This window comes from Parasteatoda tepidariorum, chromosome 4, assembly GCF_982258835.1.
Source record: "Parasteatoda tepidariorum strain Cologne lab strain chromosome 4, Ptep-v5.0, whole genome shotgun sequence".
Taxonomy (NCBI): Eukaryota; Metazoa; Arthropoda; class Arachnida; order Araneae; family Theridiidae; genus Parasteatoda; species Parasteatoda tepidariorum.
This window is the reverse complement of record NC_141758.1, coordinates 63,306,039-63,323,937: the sequence shown is the minus strand read 5'-3', so window position 1 is coordinate 63,323,937 and position 17,899 is coordinate 63,306,039. Positions and strand designations below refer to the sequence as shown.

Genomic DNA, 17,899 nt, shown 5'->3' with positions numbered 1-17,899 from the left:
GCTGCGAAAAAAAGTGGGGAAAGGGGGAAACTCAAGAAGCTATTCTTCATTTTAGTCGCTAATTGGCTAAAAAAAGTCGCCGATTTTACGCAACTCACTGTAAATTAGTTGTTTTTACTCATATTTCTACTAAAATAGTCGCCCTAGTTAATATTGCTTTAAAACAGTCGATTTAGTCGCCAAAGGCAGCCCTATATTCATAACAACAACAAAGTTTAATATCCAGAGTACTGTTACATACAGAAATTTCTTTTTATTAGAATGTCGTATTACAGCTCAAGAGAAATAACAAAGTTGATAAAGAAATTTATTTATCCTTAAACGATTTAGGGTTTGAGAACACTTAGCCCACCACACATGTGATTCAGGCATTGTAGATGCGCCATACTCCTCGAGGTCATCGTGTTCCCCGTAATCAGTGATATAACCCTCATCATCCTCATCTTCCAGATAAGCCCAAAATTCAGCATCTTTACACATATTATCAATATCCCTATCTAATTTCTCGATGCACAAATCTATCCTGTTCATATCAAAACGTTTTAATGGAGTTTCATCAACAGGAAATGAATCAAAAAAATCTCTGAAATACTGAAGGGAGGATCTTCGTAACAACAAAAAACTTTTTATCTTACCGTGCCCTTGAATACCACTGGTTCTACACCCAAATTTTTCAATAGGTGTAATAGCATCTACCATCAAAAATCCAATTTTTTTCTTCTCTTCGTCGAAGAAATGCAATTGGTATTTATGGCATAATGCTCTTAGAAGGTCTGCTGTACAGCTCCTTGTAATATACATTAAAGTAGTAGAAATTTTTTCTAAAGCATTGAAATTTTTTCTGTCATGCATATTATAACCATAAAAATTAGCAATACTATAACCATGCAAATTAATAAGACGTTCTAATTCTTGTATGAAATGCATTAAATATTCTTCTGAATTCTGTTTTCCACAGTCAAAGTTATCAATATCCAAAAGAAATCGAGATATAAACTGACTTACTTCTTTTAAGTCATGAGTTCTATTCTCTAGGGACATCAGGATAAATTTATTTATGTTATATTCAGGCTTTTCAGTATGAATTATGTCTTTAAGACGATTCATAATTAAATCACTATTTAAAGATTTTTTATTCGTATCAATATCAGAATTAAGTTTATTTATAGAGCTAAGCAATTCACAAAACTCCCAGGCATTGTTACTACTCTTAGTGTCTTTCAAGTACTGCAGGAGTCTCTCTTTTCTTGACATATAATAAAAAGGCACCTAAAACGAAACAAAAAATAGTATAAAAATAATGACTGTCTAAATCTTGGCCAAGGTCTAAATTACAGATTTTCTTCGTTGGAGTGGTGTTTTGAAATTTTGTGAAAAATATTTAAGTTAAAAATTGAAAAACTTATTTCGAGGAAATAAATAATTTCTTCGCAATTTAAGCATGTCAAAAATTAGTTTCTCAAGATTTGATGGCTATAAAAATAGCTTTGTTTTTAAATAAAATATTTTGAAATTTTCGTTTGTTGCAAGATATTTCACATAAGAACTCGCACCCCTGCTAAACTTTTCCCGTAGCCCTGTGGGTACGCGTACCGAACTTTGGGAAACACCATACCTTAGACACCTTAATAAACTATGTTTACTGATCGAAAACAAAACTAATTAAATATAATAATAAAAGCTTAAATAGAAAATTTCTTCGCTGGCTTTTGTGCCAATAATTAGATAAATTATTATCCTATTGCGGTCTTTAACGTCATAACGGAAACTGGTAGGAAAACGACATCCACAGCCTGGTCGGTAGGGCGCTGGGCCCATATCCAAGAGGTCGTGGGTTCGATCCTCGCCGGCCAGTTCAAAATTACAGGTCTACGGAGTTGAACATTAGTAGTCGTAAACCCATGAAATTGGGTCGGCTGTGAAACAGTTCTCCAACCAGTATTTTTCTTTTCAGTCTCGCTTTCAGGCCTGGTCTGAAGAACTTTAGAGGAATCTTTAGGAGGGAAGTAGCCCTGGCATCCTTTTAGAAAGTGATTGTATTTACAATGCGAACTAAACGAGAATTGAATACTGCCCTTAAACGGGAAAAATCTTTGGCCCTAAAAATTATGAGGATTTGTATTTTATAGTACCTAGGAAAGAAAAAGTACCTTCATTGGTAGTTTTTCCTTTCTGAAGAATTCTTTGAGGTACTTCAGAATCAGTCCCTGCTATATATTTCATTAGAAAAAGCGATTCATGAAATGAAACGGTGACCGCAGCAACATTTTACAAATATATTGCAAATGTTTCTACCCATGGCTAATTAAAAATGCTACTAAATTCCCTATTTTGCTTCTTCTGGTTAGGGATAAATCTCATATCAATTTGAAACCGAGCAAGTTTTGTTCATCAAAACAAATTCTCTGGTTTAGCTTTCCACCTAATTCATGGAAATCTCCCGTTAGATCTGGAAAGCAAAAGAATTGTAAAACAATATGCCGAGAGAATTTTACATTCATTTTTAAATAAGATTTTGAGGCATCAACTGATGAAGTTCAAATGCTTTTATGAAGTGCGATATTTTTCCATTCGATGTAGAAAACGTTGACAACAAATGCAGGCAAAACAAACACCAAGAGTTAATGAGCAAGGCAGCTTATCAACAAAACACATGCTTCGAGAATAACATGCACTATTTCTTCAGAAGCTTGAGAAGGAAATCTCACAAGTTATGTTGCAAATTTTTAAAGGAACGTTGACAGAAAAGTTTAATTTCCCAAATATCCAATGTCCTGTGCTTTTCTCAATATGGAAGAATTTATTTCAGAAAGAACATTTGGTTAATCAAATTTTGGCACTGAAGCTGATACAACTAACTTTGATAATGAAAGTATCTTGAAAACTGATTTTGATATAAGTCCTCTTGAGGCATTGTTAGTTGCAAAAACAATTGGTTCCATAAGTAAATGGTAAGTACTGCTGAAGACCCACTAGATATAAGTCAATGAGAGATGGATTTTACTCAAACTTCGAAACTCCTTTTTCTCATTTATTATCCAGTGAGGAATTCTAGCAATGGTACTGGAAAATCAAAAGAAATTTCGAAGATACATTTACATTGGCCAAACATTTGGAAAAAAGAGGAAGGTTAAATCAAAAGAAATAAATTACTTTTTTGCATTAGCTTAAGAAAAAGATCTAAAATTTAAAGAGATTGAAAGAGCTTAAAAAAAAGTTAAAGCAGAAAGTATGACGAAGAGAAAAAAAAATAATTAAAAAGATTTAAAAAAAACTTTAAAAATATGGGGAAAAGATTAAACAAAAAAGTGTTTTTATTATTATAATAATAATAAAAACATCATCTGATTACACAATAATAAACATTCATGATTTAGAACGGACTATTAAACTCTGAGAAAAAAATGAAAAACAATTTTTTTTAATTCTGTATTCAACCATATTTTACTTTCCATTCCATGACTGAAAAAAAAAACATTTTCCACGTTAACTGTGGTTGAATGCGGTTATATTCCAAGAAAAAACTTGTTTTCAGACATTTGTATGACCTATGAATTCCTAAAGAGCTTCAGAAACTCTCAAAATTTAGTGTTCATTCACTGGAAAATTTAGTGTTTATTCACTGGTAAGAACTTTTCCTTCACTTGCTTATCTTACTACTTATTATTCAAACCACCAAAAGTTTAAAACAATATTATGTAAGTTATCTAAAAAAATTTCACGTAATTTGCATTTAATAACAAATATGTCGACGCCATCAACTAGAATTACAAATTTGGAAATTTTTATGATTTTTTTAAAGGCAAACTAAGCTTAAGTGTTCCTTTACTGGTAAGTTTACTTTATAAGATGTTGAGAAATTTGCGATAATGTGAGAGATGCTTATCTTGACTACGTATTTCTATTAATATTTATAAAATATATATTCAAGAAATTGATAAATATTTTATTCCAAATCTATTTATACGTATGTATATTTTTGAAATTGTATCAGTTATTAAGGAAAAAAAACTATAAAATAAAAAATAATCACATTAAATAAGCACAATCTGGTGTATAATCATATTCTATCAGAAGCATGCTTTTATAAAACTAGACATTCGTTGAATAAAATGCTTTTTATTTAATAAAATGTTTTATTTAAATTTCTTTACTAAATTGCAAATAGATTTTTAGAGGAATAAAAAAGAAACATCGTATTTTATAGTTTAAAAAAAATAAAAAGATTAGCAAACGATTATTAGCGAAAAAAATATGAATGAAATTTTACGCTACGCGTGCTAAGACAAGTTCTTCCTAAGTTTATCTCATTTTAATATAAATCACCCCATTTAATTATTTCTTCATTGTCGCCAAATTATTTTTTTAAAAATAATTAATTTTTCTCATTTTCTAATAAATAAAAACAGTTGAAACTTTTAGATTTTTCAATTGAAAAATATGTAGATTAATATGGTATAAAAAAATCTATACCTAATAAGTTAAAATTTTTTCATCTTCAATTTAATTAAATAATAAAAAATAATAATTATTAAAAATTATTTTTTTCATGAAATTATCTTTGGGTAAATGAGTTTTATGAGTGGGAGCAAATTTTTTTTGAATTGCTTCACTAGTTTTTTAAAATATGACTGAAAACGCAAAAAACGAAATTAACATTAAAGGGTCCAAACTTTGAATCGCTCTCCTAACCAAACTATGGGGACCATATTTCCTAGATTGCGGCTACCCCCTATATTTTGAAGATAAGGAATCCAAATATGTAAAAAATATGTATATATATATTTGTGTGTGTGTTTATTCAGAGAAAGTACGTTTTTGTGTCTGATTTCGTAACTTAATTAATAGTTAGCACTAATTAATTGGGATATTTGAGGTCACCCTCAAGAATCATTAAGATTGACACTTTGTTCGTGAAAATCCGATCATTGGAACAAAAAATATTCAGGCTAATTCGTTTTTTTTTTTTTCTGCGGACTGTACATAAGTTAAAAATAAATGAATTGAAATAAATAATATAAATAAGTTCAAATAAGCTGAATTATAAATTACTTCGAAATGAAAATTTAGAAAAACTGCAACAAACGTTGAAAATGGTTATTAAAGAACCATATTTCTTTATTAAAGAATATAATTATTTTAATCGGAAACGGGTGATGACAATTACTAATGCTTGTCGTTTTCATAATTCATTCATTATATTGGTGTTAGAAATATTATATTTTATTTTAAAAAATGCCATTTATTTAGAAATAATTTCCTAAAGTAACCGAAAGATTAAATAAATTATGATAGATTATATATAGATTGTATCTAAATATAATCTGAGGTTTCAATACTCATCATTAGCTATAAAAAAGTATTAACTCGCGGAACCACTGTAGCTTTTCCGAGGTACCATAAGGTTCTGTGGAACGCCATTTTGGAACCTCTATCTCAGACATTGGACTTTAGGGAGCAGAAGCTGATTGTTACAGTTAGGTGGTCAGCTGTCTGTGGCTGTAAAAAATACTCACTATCAGAACTCCTGTAAATCTTTACGGAATAATAGGGTTATGTGGAACACTATTTGGGAACCTCTGTCTTAGACCTTGGACTCTAGGGTGCAGAAGCTGATTGTTACAGTTGGGTGGTCAGCCGTCTGTGGCTGTAAGAAGTACTCACTATCAGAACTCCTGTAAATCTTTACGAAACCCTAAGGTTTCGTGGATCACCGTTTGAAATCTACTGTCCTAGGTAATGCTAAATTTTTTTTTTCAGTTTTAATGCCTTTTTATTGTTGTTATATTTGTATAAAAATACAATTTTATTAAAAATATTTTTTTGTTATAAAATTGATCTTTATATTAAAAATATTAATACAATCAATAATTAATAATAAGGATATTAGTAAAAACTTAAACGGTAAATTCACAAATAATAACGTAAAAAATTCAAAATGTATGACGCGAAATAAATTAATAAATAATTTAAATTACGTTTTCAATTTGATAAAAAAACTTTTTAATAATCAAAATAAGCTTAATTAAAAATAATAGACTCAAAATCTGTACAACCAATTCTTTTAAATCGATCTATATTAGCCCGGGGTACCCATTTCTCCAAGGCTGGTGGGGAAATTCCGTACCTCCACTGCCCAATTAAATTTTCGTTTTAAGAAGACAACAAAAATGCATTGATAAAAACATATACCGACACATTTCTTTTTATTAAAATTAATTTTTTTTACTAATTTACAAAGCTATGAAAATTTAATATTTCATCGTTTGTCAATTTGAACTTTATTTTCAAATGACAAACTACAGTACTGAAAAACAATTATATGGAGTGGTATGACATAGGACTGATCTCCTCCATAAAGAGATTTTAAAAATTGCCTCATCCCACCCCTTAAAAAAATTTTAAAAATATATATATTTTCTGTGTAACATAATTACTGGTTATACACTTATATTTATAATTGAAATCATTAAGATGTGAATTGAATATTCAAAATTTTTTTTTTTCCTTTTAAAAGTCCTCTTTTTCTAAAAATGACTTAGGTTACTTGCCCCTCTTCTTAACCCCCATCACTCTGTTAATACCCATTAATGTTAGAGGATAAGATAATACTGAAAAGAATCGATTCGTGTCACAAAACAGATCTCTTAATGTTAAAAGATATAAAATCGCTCAAATGAGTCGAACAACCAGCTCAAAGAATCATTTAAATACTGTAATGTTAAAGTATAAAAAATCGACACAAAAATCAACTCTTTGGCCAATATTAATGCTAAGAGATAGGATGCATTCGAAAGATCGATTCATTTGGCTTAATGATTCATTTAATGCTAAGAGAAGCATACAGTTCATTGAATCATTAATGCGATTCTCAACTTTTTTTTCTCCCTATTTCAGTTTGTCTTCATCCAATCAGAGGTTCGCATTCATATTTCAATTTATTATCCAATCAGCGTAACAATTTCATTTTCTGTAGATTTCGCTTCTTGGTTTTGAATAAACGATAACATGGAACTCCGATTTGCTTTATTTTCACAGAAGTTTAAAATTTGATAACAGATTTCAATGGAGAAAAATACGAAATAATACTAAAGTACTAAAAAGTAATACCTGTGCTTTACAGCTTTAAATTCTTTTTATTAAAAAGGAAGAAACGCAACTGTCGAAAAAAGCTTTTCAGTTGTCGTTGCCATCATTAAAATAACTGTATATCAATAGAGTTAATTTTGTAAATGGAAAAAAAAGGGTAATGCAATAGTAATAGTACTTTCCGTAATACAAAGTTATTGTTTCGTCTCGGCCTATAAATTCAATATTTTACTTTTGATAAAATAATGTTTAAAGATATAATTTTCAATGCTTAAAACTCAATTAAAATGTAAATCATCCCCAAGATAAATGATTAATTTAATAGTACTTTTTCGATAATTGTTTATCAACCAAACCTTTTATTTATTGACAACTAATGGTTAGCTTAATTGAAAAAATTGCTGTAATAATTATTTTACAATCTGGGACTAAGTTGAAAAACTGATTATAACTACGTGGCACTATGTTTTCGCTGGCAGGCTTCAGGGCCACCTACTCTGTGTGAATTATTTGGTTCCCTACTGAACCCCGCAAATCAAATGTCTTAAGATTTTTCTAGGGGGAAAAACGGATTATTAATTTTATATTAGTATTAGTTTTGTTAGATAAAGTGTAGTTCGTTCACCAGGAGTTGACACTTGTTGCTCCATCATCTCCTCGGACGAAGAGTTTATTTCAGAGCGGGAGTAAGAGGGAAAAACATCTCCGCGCTTAAAATTGAGACAACCGTTAATGCACGCCAAACACTAACAGTGAATTCTTTTTAAGTCACTTCCTTCGCTTTATCATCTGCTATTATACCTTTCGTTACTCTATCTAATTAAATATATTTTAAATTCAAAAACGGCTGTGTGCCCAGCAAAATGTTTTAAAAAGGACAAATTATTCACTCAAAAAGAGAGAAATATCATCAGATTTATGAAATATTTAATGTTATAATGTAATAAAAAATGTACATAAAGATTGCGAAATAAATATTTTTGTCATACGGTCGCCAAAATAACAACTTTTTTCAGGATTGTTCACATCCTTCTCTCAAAAATAGCGATCGTCGCGTGATGAAGGCGGAGCCAAGTGCCAACTCCTGGTGAACGAACTATCAAGACAAAAATGCTGTATAGAGAGGCTACCGAGGGGCTTTACAGAAGGTAAAGCTTGACTAACCCTGTAAACGGTATGTCAGTGTTCAAGAACATTGTTACAAAAAAGTTCATATTTACCTTGTCCAAAAAATAGTAGCAATCTCTAAACTGCTGCAAATAAAACTCTTCACAATCAGAATTATCTCTGTCAATAGCAAGTGAAAATCTTCGTGCCAATAAACATTTCTCTATAATAGATTTTGAGGCACAGTTCAGTAGTAACAACCTAGTTGAAATTAGTGAAACAGCATCAGACATTAAAGCTTCCATTTCTCTATTATGATCATTAGAGTGATTACCTTCCTCAAAAATTACATGGGGCACTATTGAATACAGATAAGAGATTGAAGACAGACATCCATCATTTAACATATTTTGCTCTAAATGATCAAATAATCTAGCTTCAACCATTTTTAAAGCTCCTTGGGTATCTAAAAACTCATCAGGAATTAGCGTATTTGCAATTCTAAAAAAGCATTCAACATCACTTATAAAAGATTTTAAGTATTCTTTTGAACTCTGGCTCTTGGGATTCAAGAAATTAACCATATCAATACTAAAGAGAAGTGAAATAAGCTGCTGACGTGTCTCATTAGAGTTATTTCTAAGTGCTTTTAAGATCGTATCAATTAGAATATATTCAGGCTTATCTTTATGAATGATTTCTTTTAGCTCACAGATAATTGAATGAGCTTCTAACTCATCTTTGTTCAGGGTAATTTCTACGGGAGGGTGAAGAGAGATACAATCAGATTCTTGAGTGACTTCTTTAGCGTTTATGAGAATACCACAGAATTTATGGGCTCTGTGGCTTTCCTTGATAACTTCTAAGGTCTTCTGAAAGTTATCCTTAAGTCGCACATGAGAAAAACATACCTGTATAGAATAAAATTATAATTAAGACCTGGTAATACTTGCCAATGAAAAGTTTAATGACATTTTTTGCCCTGAATTATCCGAGGTTGATTTATTGCATTAAATTAGCTGTAAAATTTAAACCAAAGTTACACCATCAGAACATGAGAAAAACATGCCTATATAGAATAAAATTATATTAAGATCTGGTAATACTTGTCAATGAAAAGTTTTGCCCTGAATTATCCGAGGAAGATTTATTGCATTAAATTAGCTGTAAAATTTAAACCAAAGTTGCACCTTCAGAACATGATAAAAACATGCCTATATAGAATAAAATTATAATTAAGATAAGACCTGGTAATACTTGTCAATGAAAAGTTTAATGGCATTTTTTCCCCTGAATTATCCGAGGAAGATTTATTGCATTAAATTAGCTGTAAAATTTAAACCAAAGTTACACCTTCAGAGCATGAGAAAAACATGCCTATATAGAATAAAATTATAATTAAGACCTGGTAATGCTTGTCAATGAAAAGTTTAATGACATTTTTTCCCCTGAATTATCCGAGGAAGCTTTATTGCATTAAATTAGCTGTAAAATTTAAACCAAAGTTACACCTTCGGAACATGAGAAAAACATGCCTATATAGAATAAAACTGTTAAATTTAAACCTAAGTTACACCTTTCAGAACATGAGAAAAACATGCCTATATAGAATAAAATTGTAATTAAGACCTGGTAATACTTGTCAATGAAAAGTTTAATGATATTTTTTGCCACGAGGAGGATTTATTGCATTAAAAGAGCTGTAAAATTTAAACCAAAGTTACACCTTCAGGAAAAGTTGAGATTTGTGTAACGTTATTTTAAGTCTATAAATGTTCATATTTCGTTATTATGGTAATTAAATTATGAATTACGAGAATGAATTCTTTCTTTATGCGCCTTTATATTTGAAAGTGCAATTACATTAACTCCATTTATAAAACGCCATTACAATTTAGAAAGCTCCGTTACATTGAAGAAAACATTTTAACACTAAATAGAGCCGCCACCTCTTACATCAGAAAGCTTCCACACGGTTTCTTGCAAGTAGTCTGCGCAGAGTACTTAAAAAGCCAATTACTTGTGCGCATGAACCCAAATTCTATTTTAAAAATACTTGAGAGAAATTTATCATATATATTTTAGAACTGAATCTATAGTGGTTGACAAGTAAATAAAACAAACCAATTATATTCATAAATGAAAAAAAAAAAATTTGACATATATTTGCTACCACTTTCTAATTTTTATTAGATTTCATATTAAATTGTTCTTTCTCTACTTGGTTTGCTTTCATAGTGGTCTGATCAGACTACCTACAAAAAACCTTGTGGAGGCTTTCAGTTATAGAAGGCGTTGATAGACCACCTTTACGTTGAATTCCATTTCTCATACATCGAGATGGGCCGGGAATTTTTTTCCCCTCCCTTTTATGTGCTTAAGTTAGGTCCATCTTGAGCAGATTCATTATCGTTACTAGGTTTACTAGTGCAAAGATCCTAAATTACTTAACAGTAGAAATCTACTTACTCTGTTGTTCCAAAAATGCCATTTAGGGAGAATTTGCAGAATGGCCTGACGATACATCGTATATAATTTCAGATAAATTTTCCACACAAATTTTTCACTAAACCAAGTATACACTAGTTTTCTAAATAGAAAAAAGATTTATTAGTAAGCAAACACTATGCAGAAATTACACGACTTTATAGCCTTACCTTATTAATTTGTAAAGTAAACTCTCGATGAACCAGATTATCCCGAATGATCTCAGAAAAAGTTGTTCATAAATAAAATTGCTACAATTTACGCCTACCTTGAATTACATTATGACAAATTATACGTGACGAATTGGCGCAGAAACATTTTAACTAATAATCTTTAAATGCATTTTAGACAAAGTATTTTTTTATACGTTCCAATTAATCAAGAAAATTGTGTTAATAAAAGTGCAGGGAAGGCAGGGTTAGTCTGGTTGATAAGGCACTGAACCTATGTCCAAGAGTTCAAACCCTGCCAGCCGAAGACTCCCCGTGTAGTAAATGGTGACTGATGTACGGTAAATCTGTCGAGTCACAAAGTTCTCCATGTTCCCAAAACAAATTATACCTCTGGGGGTACTGATCCAGGAGTTTCCTTGTCTTCTGGATTGGTCAAAATTACAAAGGCTATGGAGTTGAACATTAGTAGTCGTAAACCCAAAATTGAGTCGACTGTTCATTCAGTCGACTGTTCAAGCATTATTAAATCTTAAATTTTGTTAATTATTATATCTTATTTAAATTTCGTTGTGTAAAAATAAATTTTATTTTAAGCTCTTGAAAAAAAGACATTTTTGCTAAATTCAATTTTATGAAATTAACAATTAATTATCTTTTAAAAGTTAATTTACTAAAGTTTATTTTAATAAAATATCATTTTAGAACCAGATTCGGAGCATGTTAAGAAAAATAAAATTAGTAATCATAAATCATTTTAAGAATTAATATAAAATCATCAATGCTACAATTAAAATATACTCCGAGTTGATTTTCAACACTACTTTTTTATATGACAATAATCATTTACATTTTCAAAGTAAAATCAGTAGATAAATTATTAAAATATTTATGATTATACAAAAGATATATAAGGCAAAAATAATTTAATAATACCTGGAGTGGAGGGAATTAAAAATAAATATGTGCACGTGGAGGAATACAAACTTATTGCGTTTTCCATTACTTGTTAGATCAAATTTAGAAAAGCATTATTATTCATTAAAATTTTAAATTACCTAGGCAATTATTAAGGAAGAATTTAAAAAAATAAATTAAAGCAATTTACATTTTGGCGGCCCCTGAAATCGCCGGTGGATCCACCGCTCACGACCAACAGCGTGTTCACGTACAGCTCTACTACAAATTGTTGATTGGTCTAACACGTTGCTGCGTCATGCTTTAGTTGTAACTGGTGTTCAACGCTTGCATACGTCAGAGGGGGAGAAGCAGGCCCGTCGCCAACGGGGGGGTGAGAGGGGTGTCTCACCCCCCAGCGATATCACCAAGATTTAAACGGATTTCAATGTTATCTGAGTTTCGTCCATTTCGAGATCCCAGCTGGTTGCTCCTTCACCGGGTTGCGTATTTACAAAGACTCAATGATACAGAGCACTTGGCGCGATATTAGGGATTGTCGCCAGATTTGTGGTAAACCCACACATCCTCTTTCGATTGTTGTAACCCCGTACAGAATGCGTTGTTGTGTTTACATTTCAATTTAAGGTTAAGAAATCGTGAAAATGTGTACAATATTTCAACAGCAGTTTATAAATTTTTATCGTCTTTCGAAATGAAATCGACGAATTGTGATTAGCATAACAATACTTTAGTATCGAGCTGTAACAAAACGATTTGAGAGAATTATAATACAAGTTAATTTGTTAGTCGTTACAAGTTTTGAAAGTTTTGTTTAGCTTATTTCTAATATTTAAGAAATGCCAAATTTTAAATTCTTCTTTTTAGTTTTTGAATTAATTAATAGTTCCCAGCTTTTTTGCTTGTTTGTTTATTTCTAACAATTAGGAAGTGCAAAATTTTTAATCCTTTTCCAAATCAAGCTATAATGATAAAAGTAAGCATCACTATTTTTAATAAGATTTTTTATAGTTTTTAATAATTCATAATTTATATGAATCAGTGGCGTGCCAGCCGGGGGGGCAGAGGGGGCAGTCGCCCCCTCTGAAATTTTAGTGAGGGGGCAAACAATATATATCGCCCCTCCTGAAATTTAAACATTCGAGAAAATATAATCAAGTAAAATTCCGATTAAAAAATAGTCAAAAAGTAAAATTTTAGAAAAAAGTAACTTTTTAATTGAACTTTGTAGCTATTTTCCTAGTAAAAAACCTAATTTTCCTCTGAAATTAAAGTAAGAGGTTATAATAAATATAAAGGCAAGAAATAAAGCCAGGTAAAATTGGTAATTTTAGGAAAAACAATCTTTTTTCTTTTCAATTTTGAAGCTATTTTTCAAAAAGAAAACCATATTGTCTTCTGAAATTTAATAAAAAGGCCTATATTGCGTTTCGCCCCTTCTGAAATTTAGACATTCACAAAAATAAAGTCAATTTAAATTAGTAAACTTAAAAGAAGAAAAAAAACTTTTTTCAACTTTGAAGCGATTTTCTAAGAAAAAAAACTTTATTTTATTCTGAAATTTAAATGAAGGGTGAATAATGTACTTCGCCCCTCTTGAAATTTTGAAATTCGTGATAATAATGTCAAGTTAACTTGATAACTTTAGAAGAAAATAACCATTTCTTTTTCAACTTTAAGGTTATTTTCGAAATCAAAAACTTTATTTTACTGTGAATTTAAATTGAGGGGGCGAATAACGTGCTTCGCCCCTTCTGAAATTTAGCCATTCTTGAAAACATAGTTAAGTTAAATTGGTAATTTTAGAAGAAAAAAAAGAACTTTTTCTCAGCTTTGAAGCTTTTGTAAAAAAAAAAATGTAAGAAAAAAAAACACTATTTTCTTCTGAAATTCAATTGAGGGGGCGAATAGTGTGCTTCGCCCCTTCTAAAATTTAGCCATTCGTGAAAATAAAATTAAGTTGGTAATTTGTAAAAAAAAAGAACTTTTTTTCAACTTTAAAGTTTTTTTTTTAAAAAAAACATTATTTTTGTCTTAAATTTAATTGAAGAGGCGAATAGTGTACTTAGCCAGTTATAAAATTCAGATATTCGTGAGAATGAAGTCACGTTCAATTGGTAACTTTAGAAAAAAATATCCATTTCTTTTCCTACTTTAAAAATATTTTCAAAATCAAAAACTTTATTTTACTGTGAATTTAAGTTGAGGGGGCAAATAATGTGCTTTACCCCTTCTGAAGTTTAGCCATTCGTGAAAATAGAGTTAAGTTAAATTAGTAGTTTCAGAAAAAAAGAACTCTTTTTCATCTTTAAAGTTTCTTTTTTCTTTTTAAAAAAACACTATTTTCTTCTGAAATTCAATTGAGGGGGCGAATAATGTGCTTAGCCCCTTCTGATATTTAGACATTCATGAGAATGAAGCCAAGTTAAATTGGTAACTTTAGAAAAGACACACATTTTTTTCTACTTTAAAGCTATTTTCGAAATTAAGAACTTTATTAACCTCTGAAATTTAATTGAAGGGTGAAAAATGTGCTTCGCCCCTTCTGAAATTTAGCCATTCGTGAAAATAATGTCAAGTTAAATTGATAACTTTAGAAAAAAAGCCCTATTTTTTTTCTACTTTAAAGTTATTTTCGAAATCAAAAACTTTATTTTACTGGGAATTTAAATTGAGGGAGTGAAAAATGTGCTTCGCCCCTTCTGAAGTTAAGCCATTCGTGAAAATAAAGCTAAATTGGTAATTTTAGAAGAAAAAAAATTTCAACGTTAAAGTTTTTTTTTTAATTTCTTTTCTTCTGAAATTTAATTGAGGGGGCGAATAGTGTTCTCAGCCACTTCTGAAATTCGGAAATTCGAGAGAATGAAGTCAAGTTAAATTGGTAACTTTTGAAAAAAAGTGCTGTTTTTTTTTCTACTTTAAAGCTATTTTTGAAATTAAAACTTTTATTTTCCTCTGAAATTTAATTGAAAGGCGAATAATTTGCTTTGCCCTTATTGAAATTTAAACATTCGTGAAAATAAAATTAAGTTAAATTGGTAATTTTAGAAAAAAAAAACTGTCTAAAAAATTTTCGTAAGACAAAGACTTTTCTTTTACATATAACTTTCTATATAATTAAAAGAAAATCTCATCCCAACGTCATCTCTTTTACCCTTCCCTGGTGGAAAGAGCAATAAAATGCAACCTTCACTGATAAAAATTGGTTTCAAAGCCACCCCTGACCTTCAAAAATTTCCTTTCCACCCACTTTGGCATATAATTCTGGTGGCCAAGCCACCCACAAAGACAGTTATTTGACTCCTCAAAAACAGTCACCTCATGTTACACACTATGGGTAAAAGTACTTTTGCTTCTTAAATTTCATTTTTATGGCCTTTTACTCCTTTGTCCTCTTTTTAAAATGTCTGATATCCACAGAAACATATCTTATTTGGATATCTCTTCGTAAATCGTCTCAAACAAGCAATTATCCAGATTTTCTGAGAAAACAGGTGTTTTAAGCTTTTAAGGGATCTAAACTGGGGAGGACTTGTTGACATTTTCTCTGGTCTGGTCTTTTTGTGATGAGACATTTCTTAGACTAACGTAAATAAACGCTCTCTGTTAAATTTTCTTTTTAGCTCTTTTAATTACATAATTTAAGTTATCAATTTCAAAAGAAAACATATTTTTTTATTTTGTTTAATTGTTTTAAATTACTTGGGTTTTTTTTTTGTCGTTATTTTTTTTACATCAGTTTGATAAATTAAATAACAAGGAAACGTAAAATAGATATCGAAGGAGGTAAGCAAATGTTTTCATTTCATTAAATTATTTAATGATTTAATAATTATGCATTTATGTACTATTTGAATTGTTTTAGATAGTTGTTCGTATAATAAATGTTTTTATTATGTTCGTATATCAAATACATTTAAATAGTACATTAGTTCATGATTTTACCGTTTGTTGTTGGTGTATGGATTAGTTTATATTACGAATTTAATTTTTTTTAATTGTAAAATGATATTTTGAATTCTTTTTGTTTTTAAACAACTTTGTTTTTATACAAAAATGAAATTCAACCTTTAATTTTTTAGGAAAATCCTAGTCAATAAAAAAATAGTAAATGAAATAAAAATAGTAAATGAAATGACGTCGTTGAAATAAAAATTTTTTTTTCGTATTTTCGATTATTCTTTCGACTTTTAGGAGGTACATTTTAATATCGGTTCTTTAAGATCATCAATGTCTTTATTTTATTGAAATTAATTTTCTTTTGTTCTTTTGGCACAAAAGTGATATTTATTGTAGTTTAATATACTAAAAATAAATAAATAAAAATGACCGAAAAACTATTGATTCTAAAAACAGGAAAATAACACGATTGAGAATGCATCATATCAGCTCTGAAAGGTGTTTTTCTTTTTCCTTTTTCTGATTTTTTAAATTTATCATTTTATTTTTATCTTATATGATAACTATTATTATATTATGTATATTATATGATTACGTAGAGCAGAACTCTAACACCAAATCTGTTATACATTTACTCTCTCTCTCTCTCTCATGTGAAATAAACCATTTTAAAAAAAACATTATACACCAACAATAATTTGTATAAATAATGATGATTCGTTTAAATAATGATAATTTTTATTTTAATACAAACAAATTAACTCCCATTTTTATTTTCAGCAAATTATTTATTTAACAATTCAACAATTAATTTATTTAAAAAATTATTCTTAAAAAAAGGTTCATTGAAAATTTCCATAATATTTTATTATTCTCAGTAATAAAAACCTTAATTAAACAAGAAACTTATTTTTAAGAATGGGGCAATATTGGAGGGAAAAACACATTCCGTAACAATGGAGGGAAAAAAATTATCTGCATAATTTTTGTACTCTTTTTTTTTAATCATAATTTCATAGGATGCTAAAATTGTGTTAATTAACTTTGTGAAAGCTTTTTTCATGAATATTTTTCTGAATTTAAAGTATTAATTTTCAAAAATTTTAATGCTGAAATTATAAATGTTGTTGATAGAGATTAAAAAATTAATGCGATCAATACTATTGTAATTCATCATTTCTTTAAAATGTGAATATTTCTCTTTATCAATTGAATATTTTTATTTCCCGTTTTAAACATGACAATTACGACTAAAATCCAAATCAATTAAACTGGAACAAGATGAGAAAAATACTACACATAAAACTACTTAAATTTTATTTATTTTTCCGCATTTGGTATTTTATTTTATTTTTCTTTTTAAAATTCAGAAGCAAATAAAATTCATTGTCAAGACAAGCCATTAAAAAGAATTTTTTATTTAGGAAAAAAGCTGTATAACCTTTTTCTTTGGTATTATATTTGCTTTGGAATTTCAAATAAATAAATAGTCCCCCATCATGATTGTTTACTCATATATGACGTCGCGAATATATATATATTTACATGCCATTCTGATCAGAAGTTTCAATAGGCAAATTATTCAAAAAAGAATCTTCTTTAAAATACAGCCATATTTTTAGGTCCCTGTACACACTGGAGTAACGTAACTTTATTTTTAGCTCGATGTTAATTATATAACTGATGAATATTTTTTTTATAGTGGCTTTTTAAAAGAAGAGCATATGTGATACATAAAATCGTAAAATTCCATCCAATTTCTATAACACGTGTTGAAAATTTTTAATTCTAAACATATAAGTGATTTCATTTTAACTATATATTAAACAGATTCAAGAAGTTTTATAAAATTGACACTTCATGACTTGCATTATAATTAGCTTGTTGACTAGTGATACTTTATTTAAGACTTTTTATGATTACTTTAATTATTTAATTTTAAGTTAGACGCTTCCATTGCCAATAAGTGATACATGCGCCAGTTTTATAAACTTTAAAATCAATACAACAATGCAGATATTTACTAAAATTGTCTGAAAAATTAAGTTTAAAAATAATAATAAAGTGATAACTTAATGAATTAAATTAGCTCCAAATGTTATTATTCTTTTTTTGATTTTACAATATCATTTAATTTAATACGTCATATTTTAACCATATTATATATAGACAAAGCTATACTTTCATCAAAGTTTACATTTTATATTAAATCCATTTTTTGATTTTAT

General features: G+C 29.1%; 1 protein-coding gene across 3 annotated transcripts; it reads right to left on the bottom strand.

Moving 5' to 3' along the window:
* Positions 1 to 228: 228 nt before the first annotated feature.
* Positions 229 to 12,249, bottom strand: LOC107446868 (uncharacterized). Of its 3 annotated transcripts, none has more exons than XM_016061649.4 (4): positions 11,962 to 12,249; positions 10,666 to 10,786; positions 8,310 to 9,107; positions 229 to 1,269 (listed from the first exon to the last, which is right to left on the bottom strand). In XM_016061649.4, the coding sequence occupies exons 2-4, from the start codon at positions 10,720 to 10,722 to the stop codon at positions 277 to 279; spliced, it is 1,848 nt and encodes a 615-aa protein (XP_015917135.2). In that variant the 5' UTR covers positions 10,723 to 10,786; positions 11,962 to 12,249; the 3' UTR covers positions 229 to 276. The 3 variants fall into 3 exon arrangements, with proteins under 3 accessions (XP_015917135.2, XP_015917143.2, XP_015917128.2); XM_016061657.4 differs by having other exon boundaries at positions 11,912 to 12,031; XM_016061642.4 differs by having other exon boundaries at positions 11,790 to 12,018.
* Between the last annotated feature and the right edge of the window lie 5,650 nt (positions 12,250 to 17,899).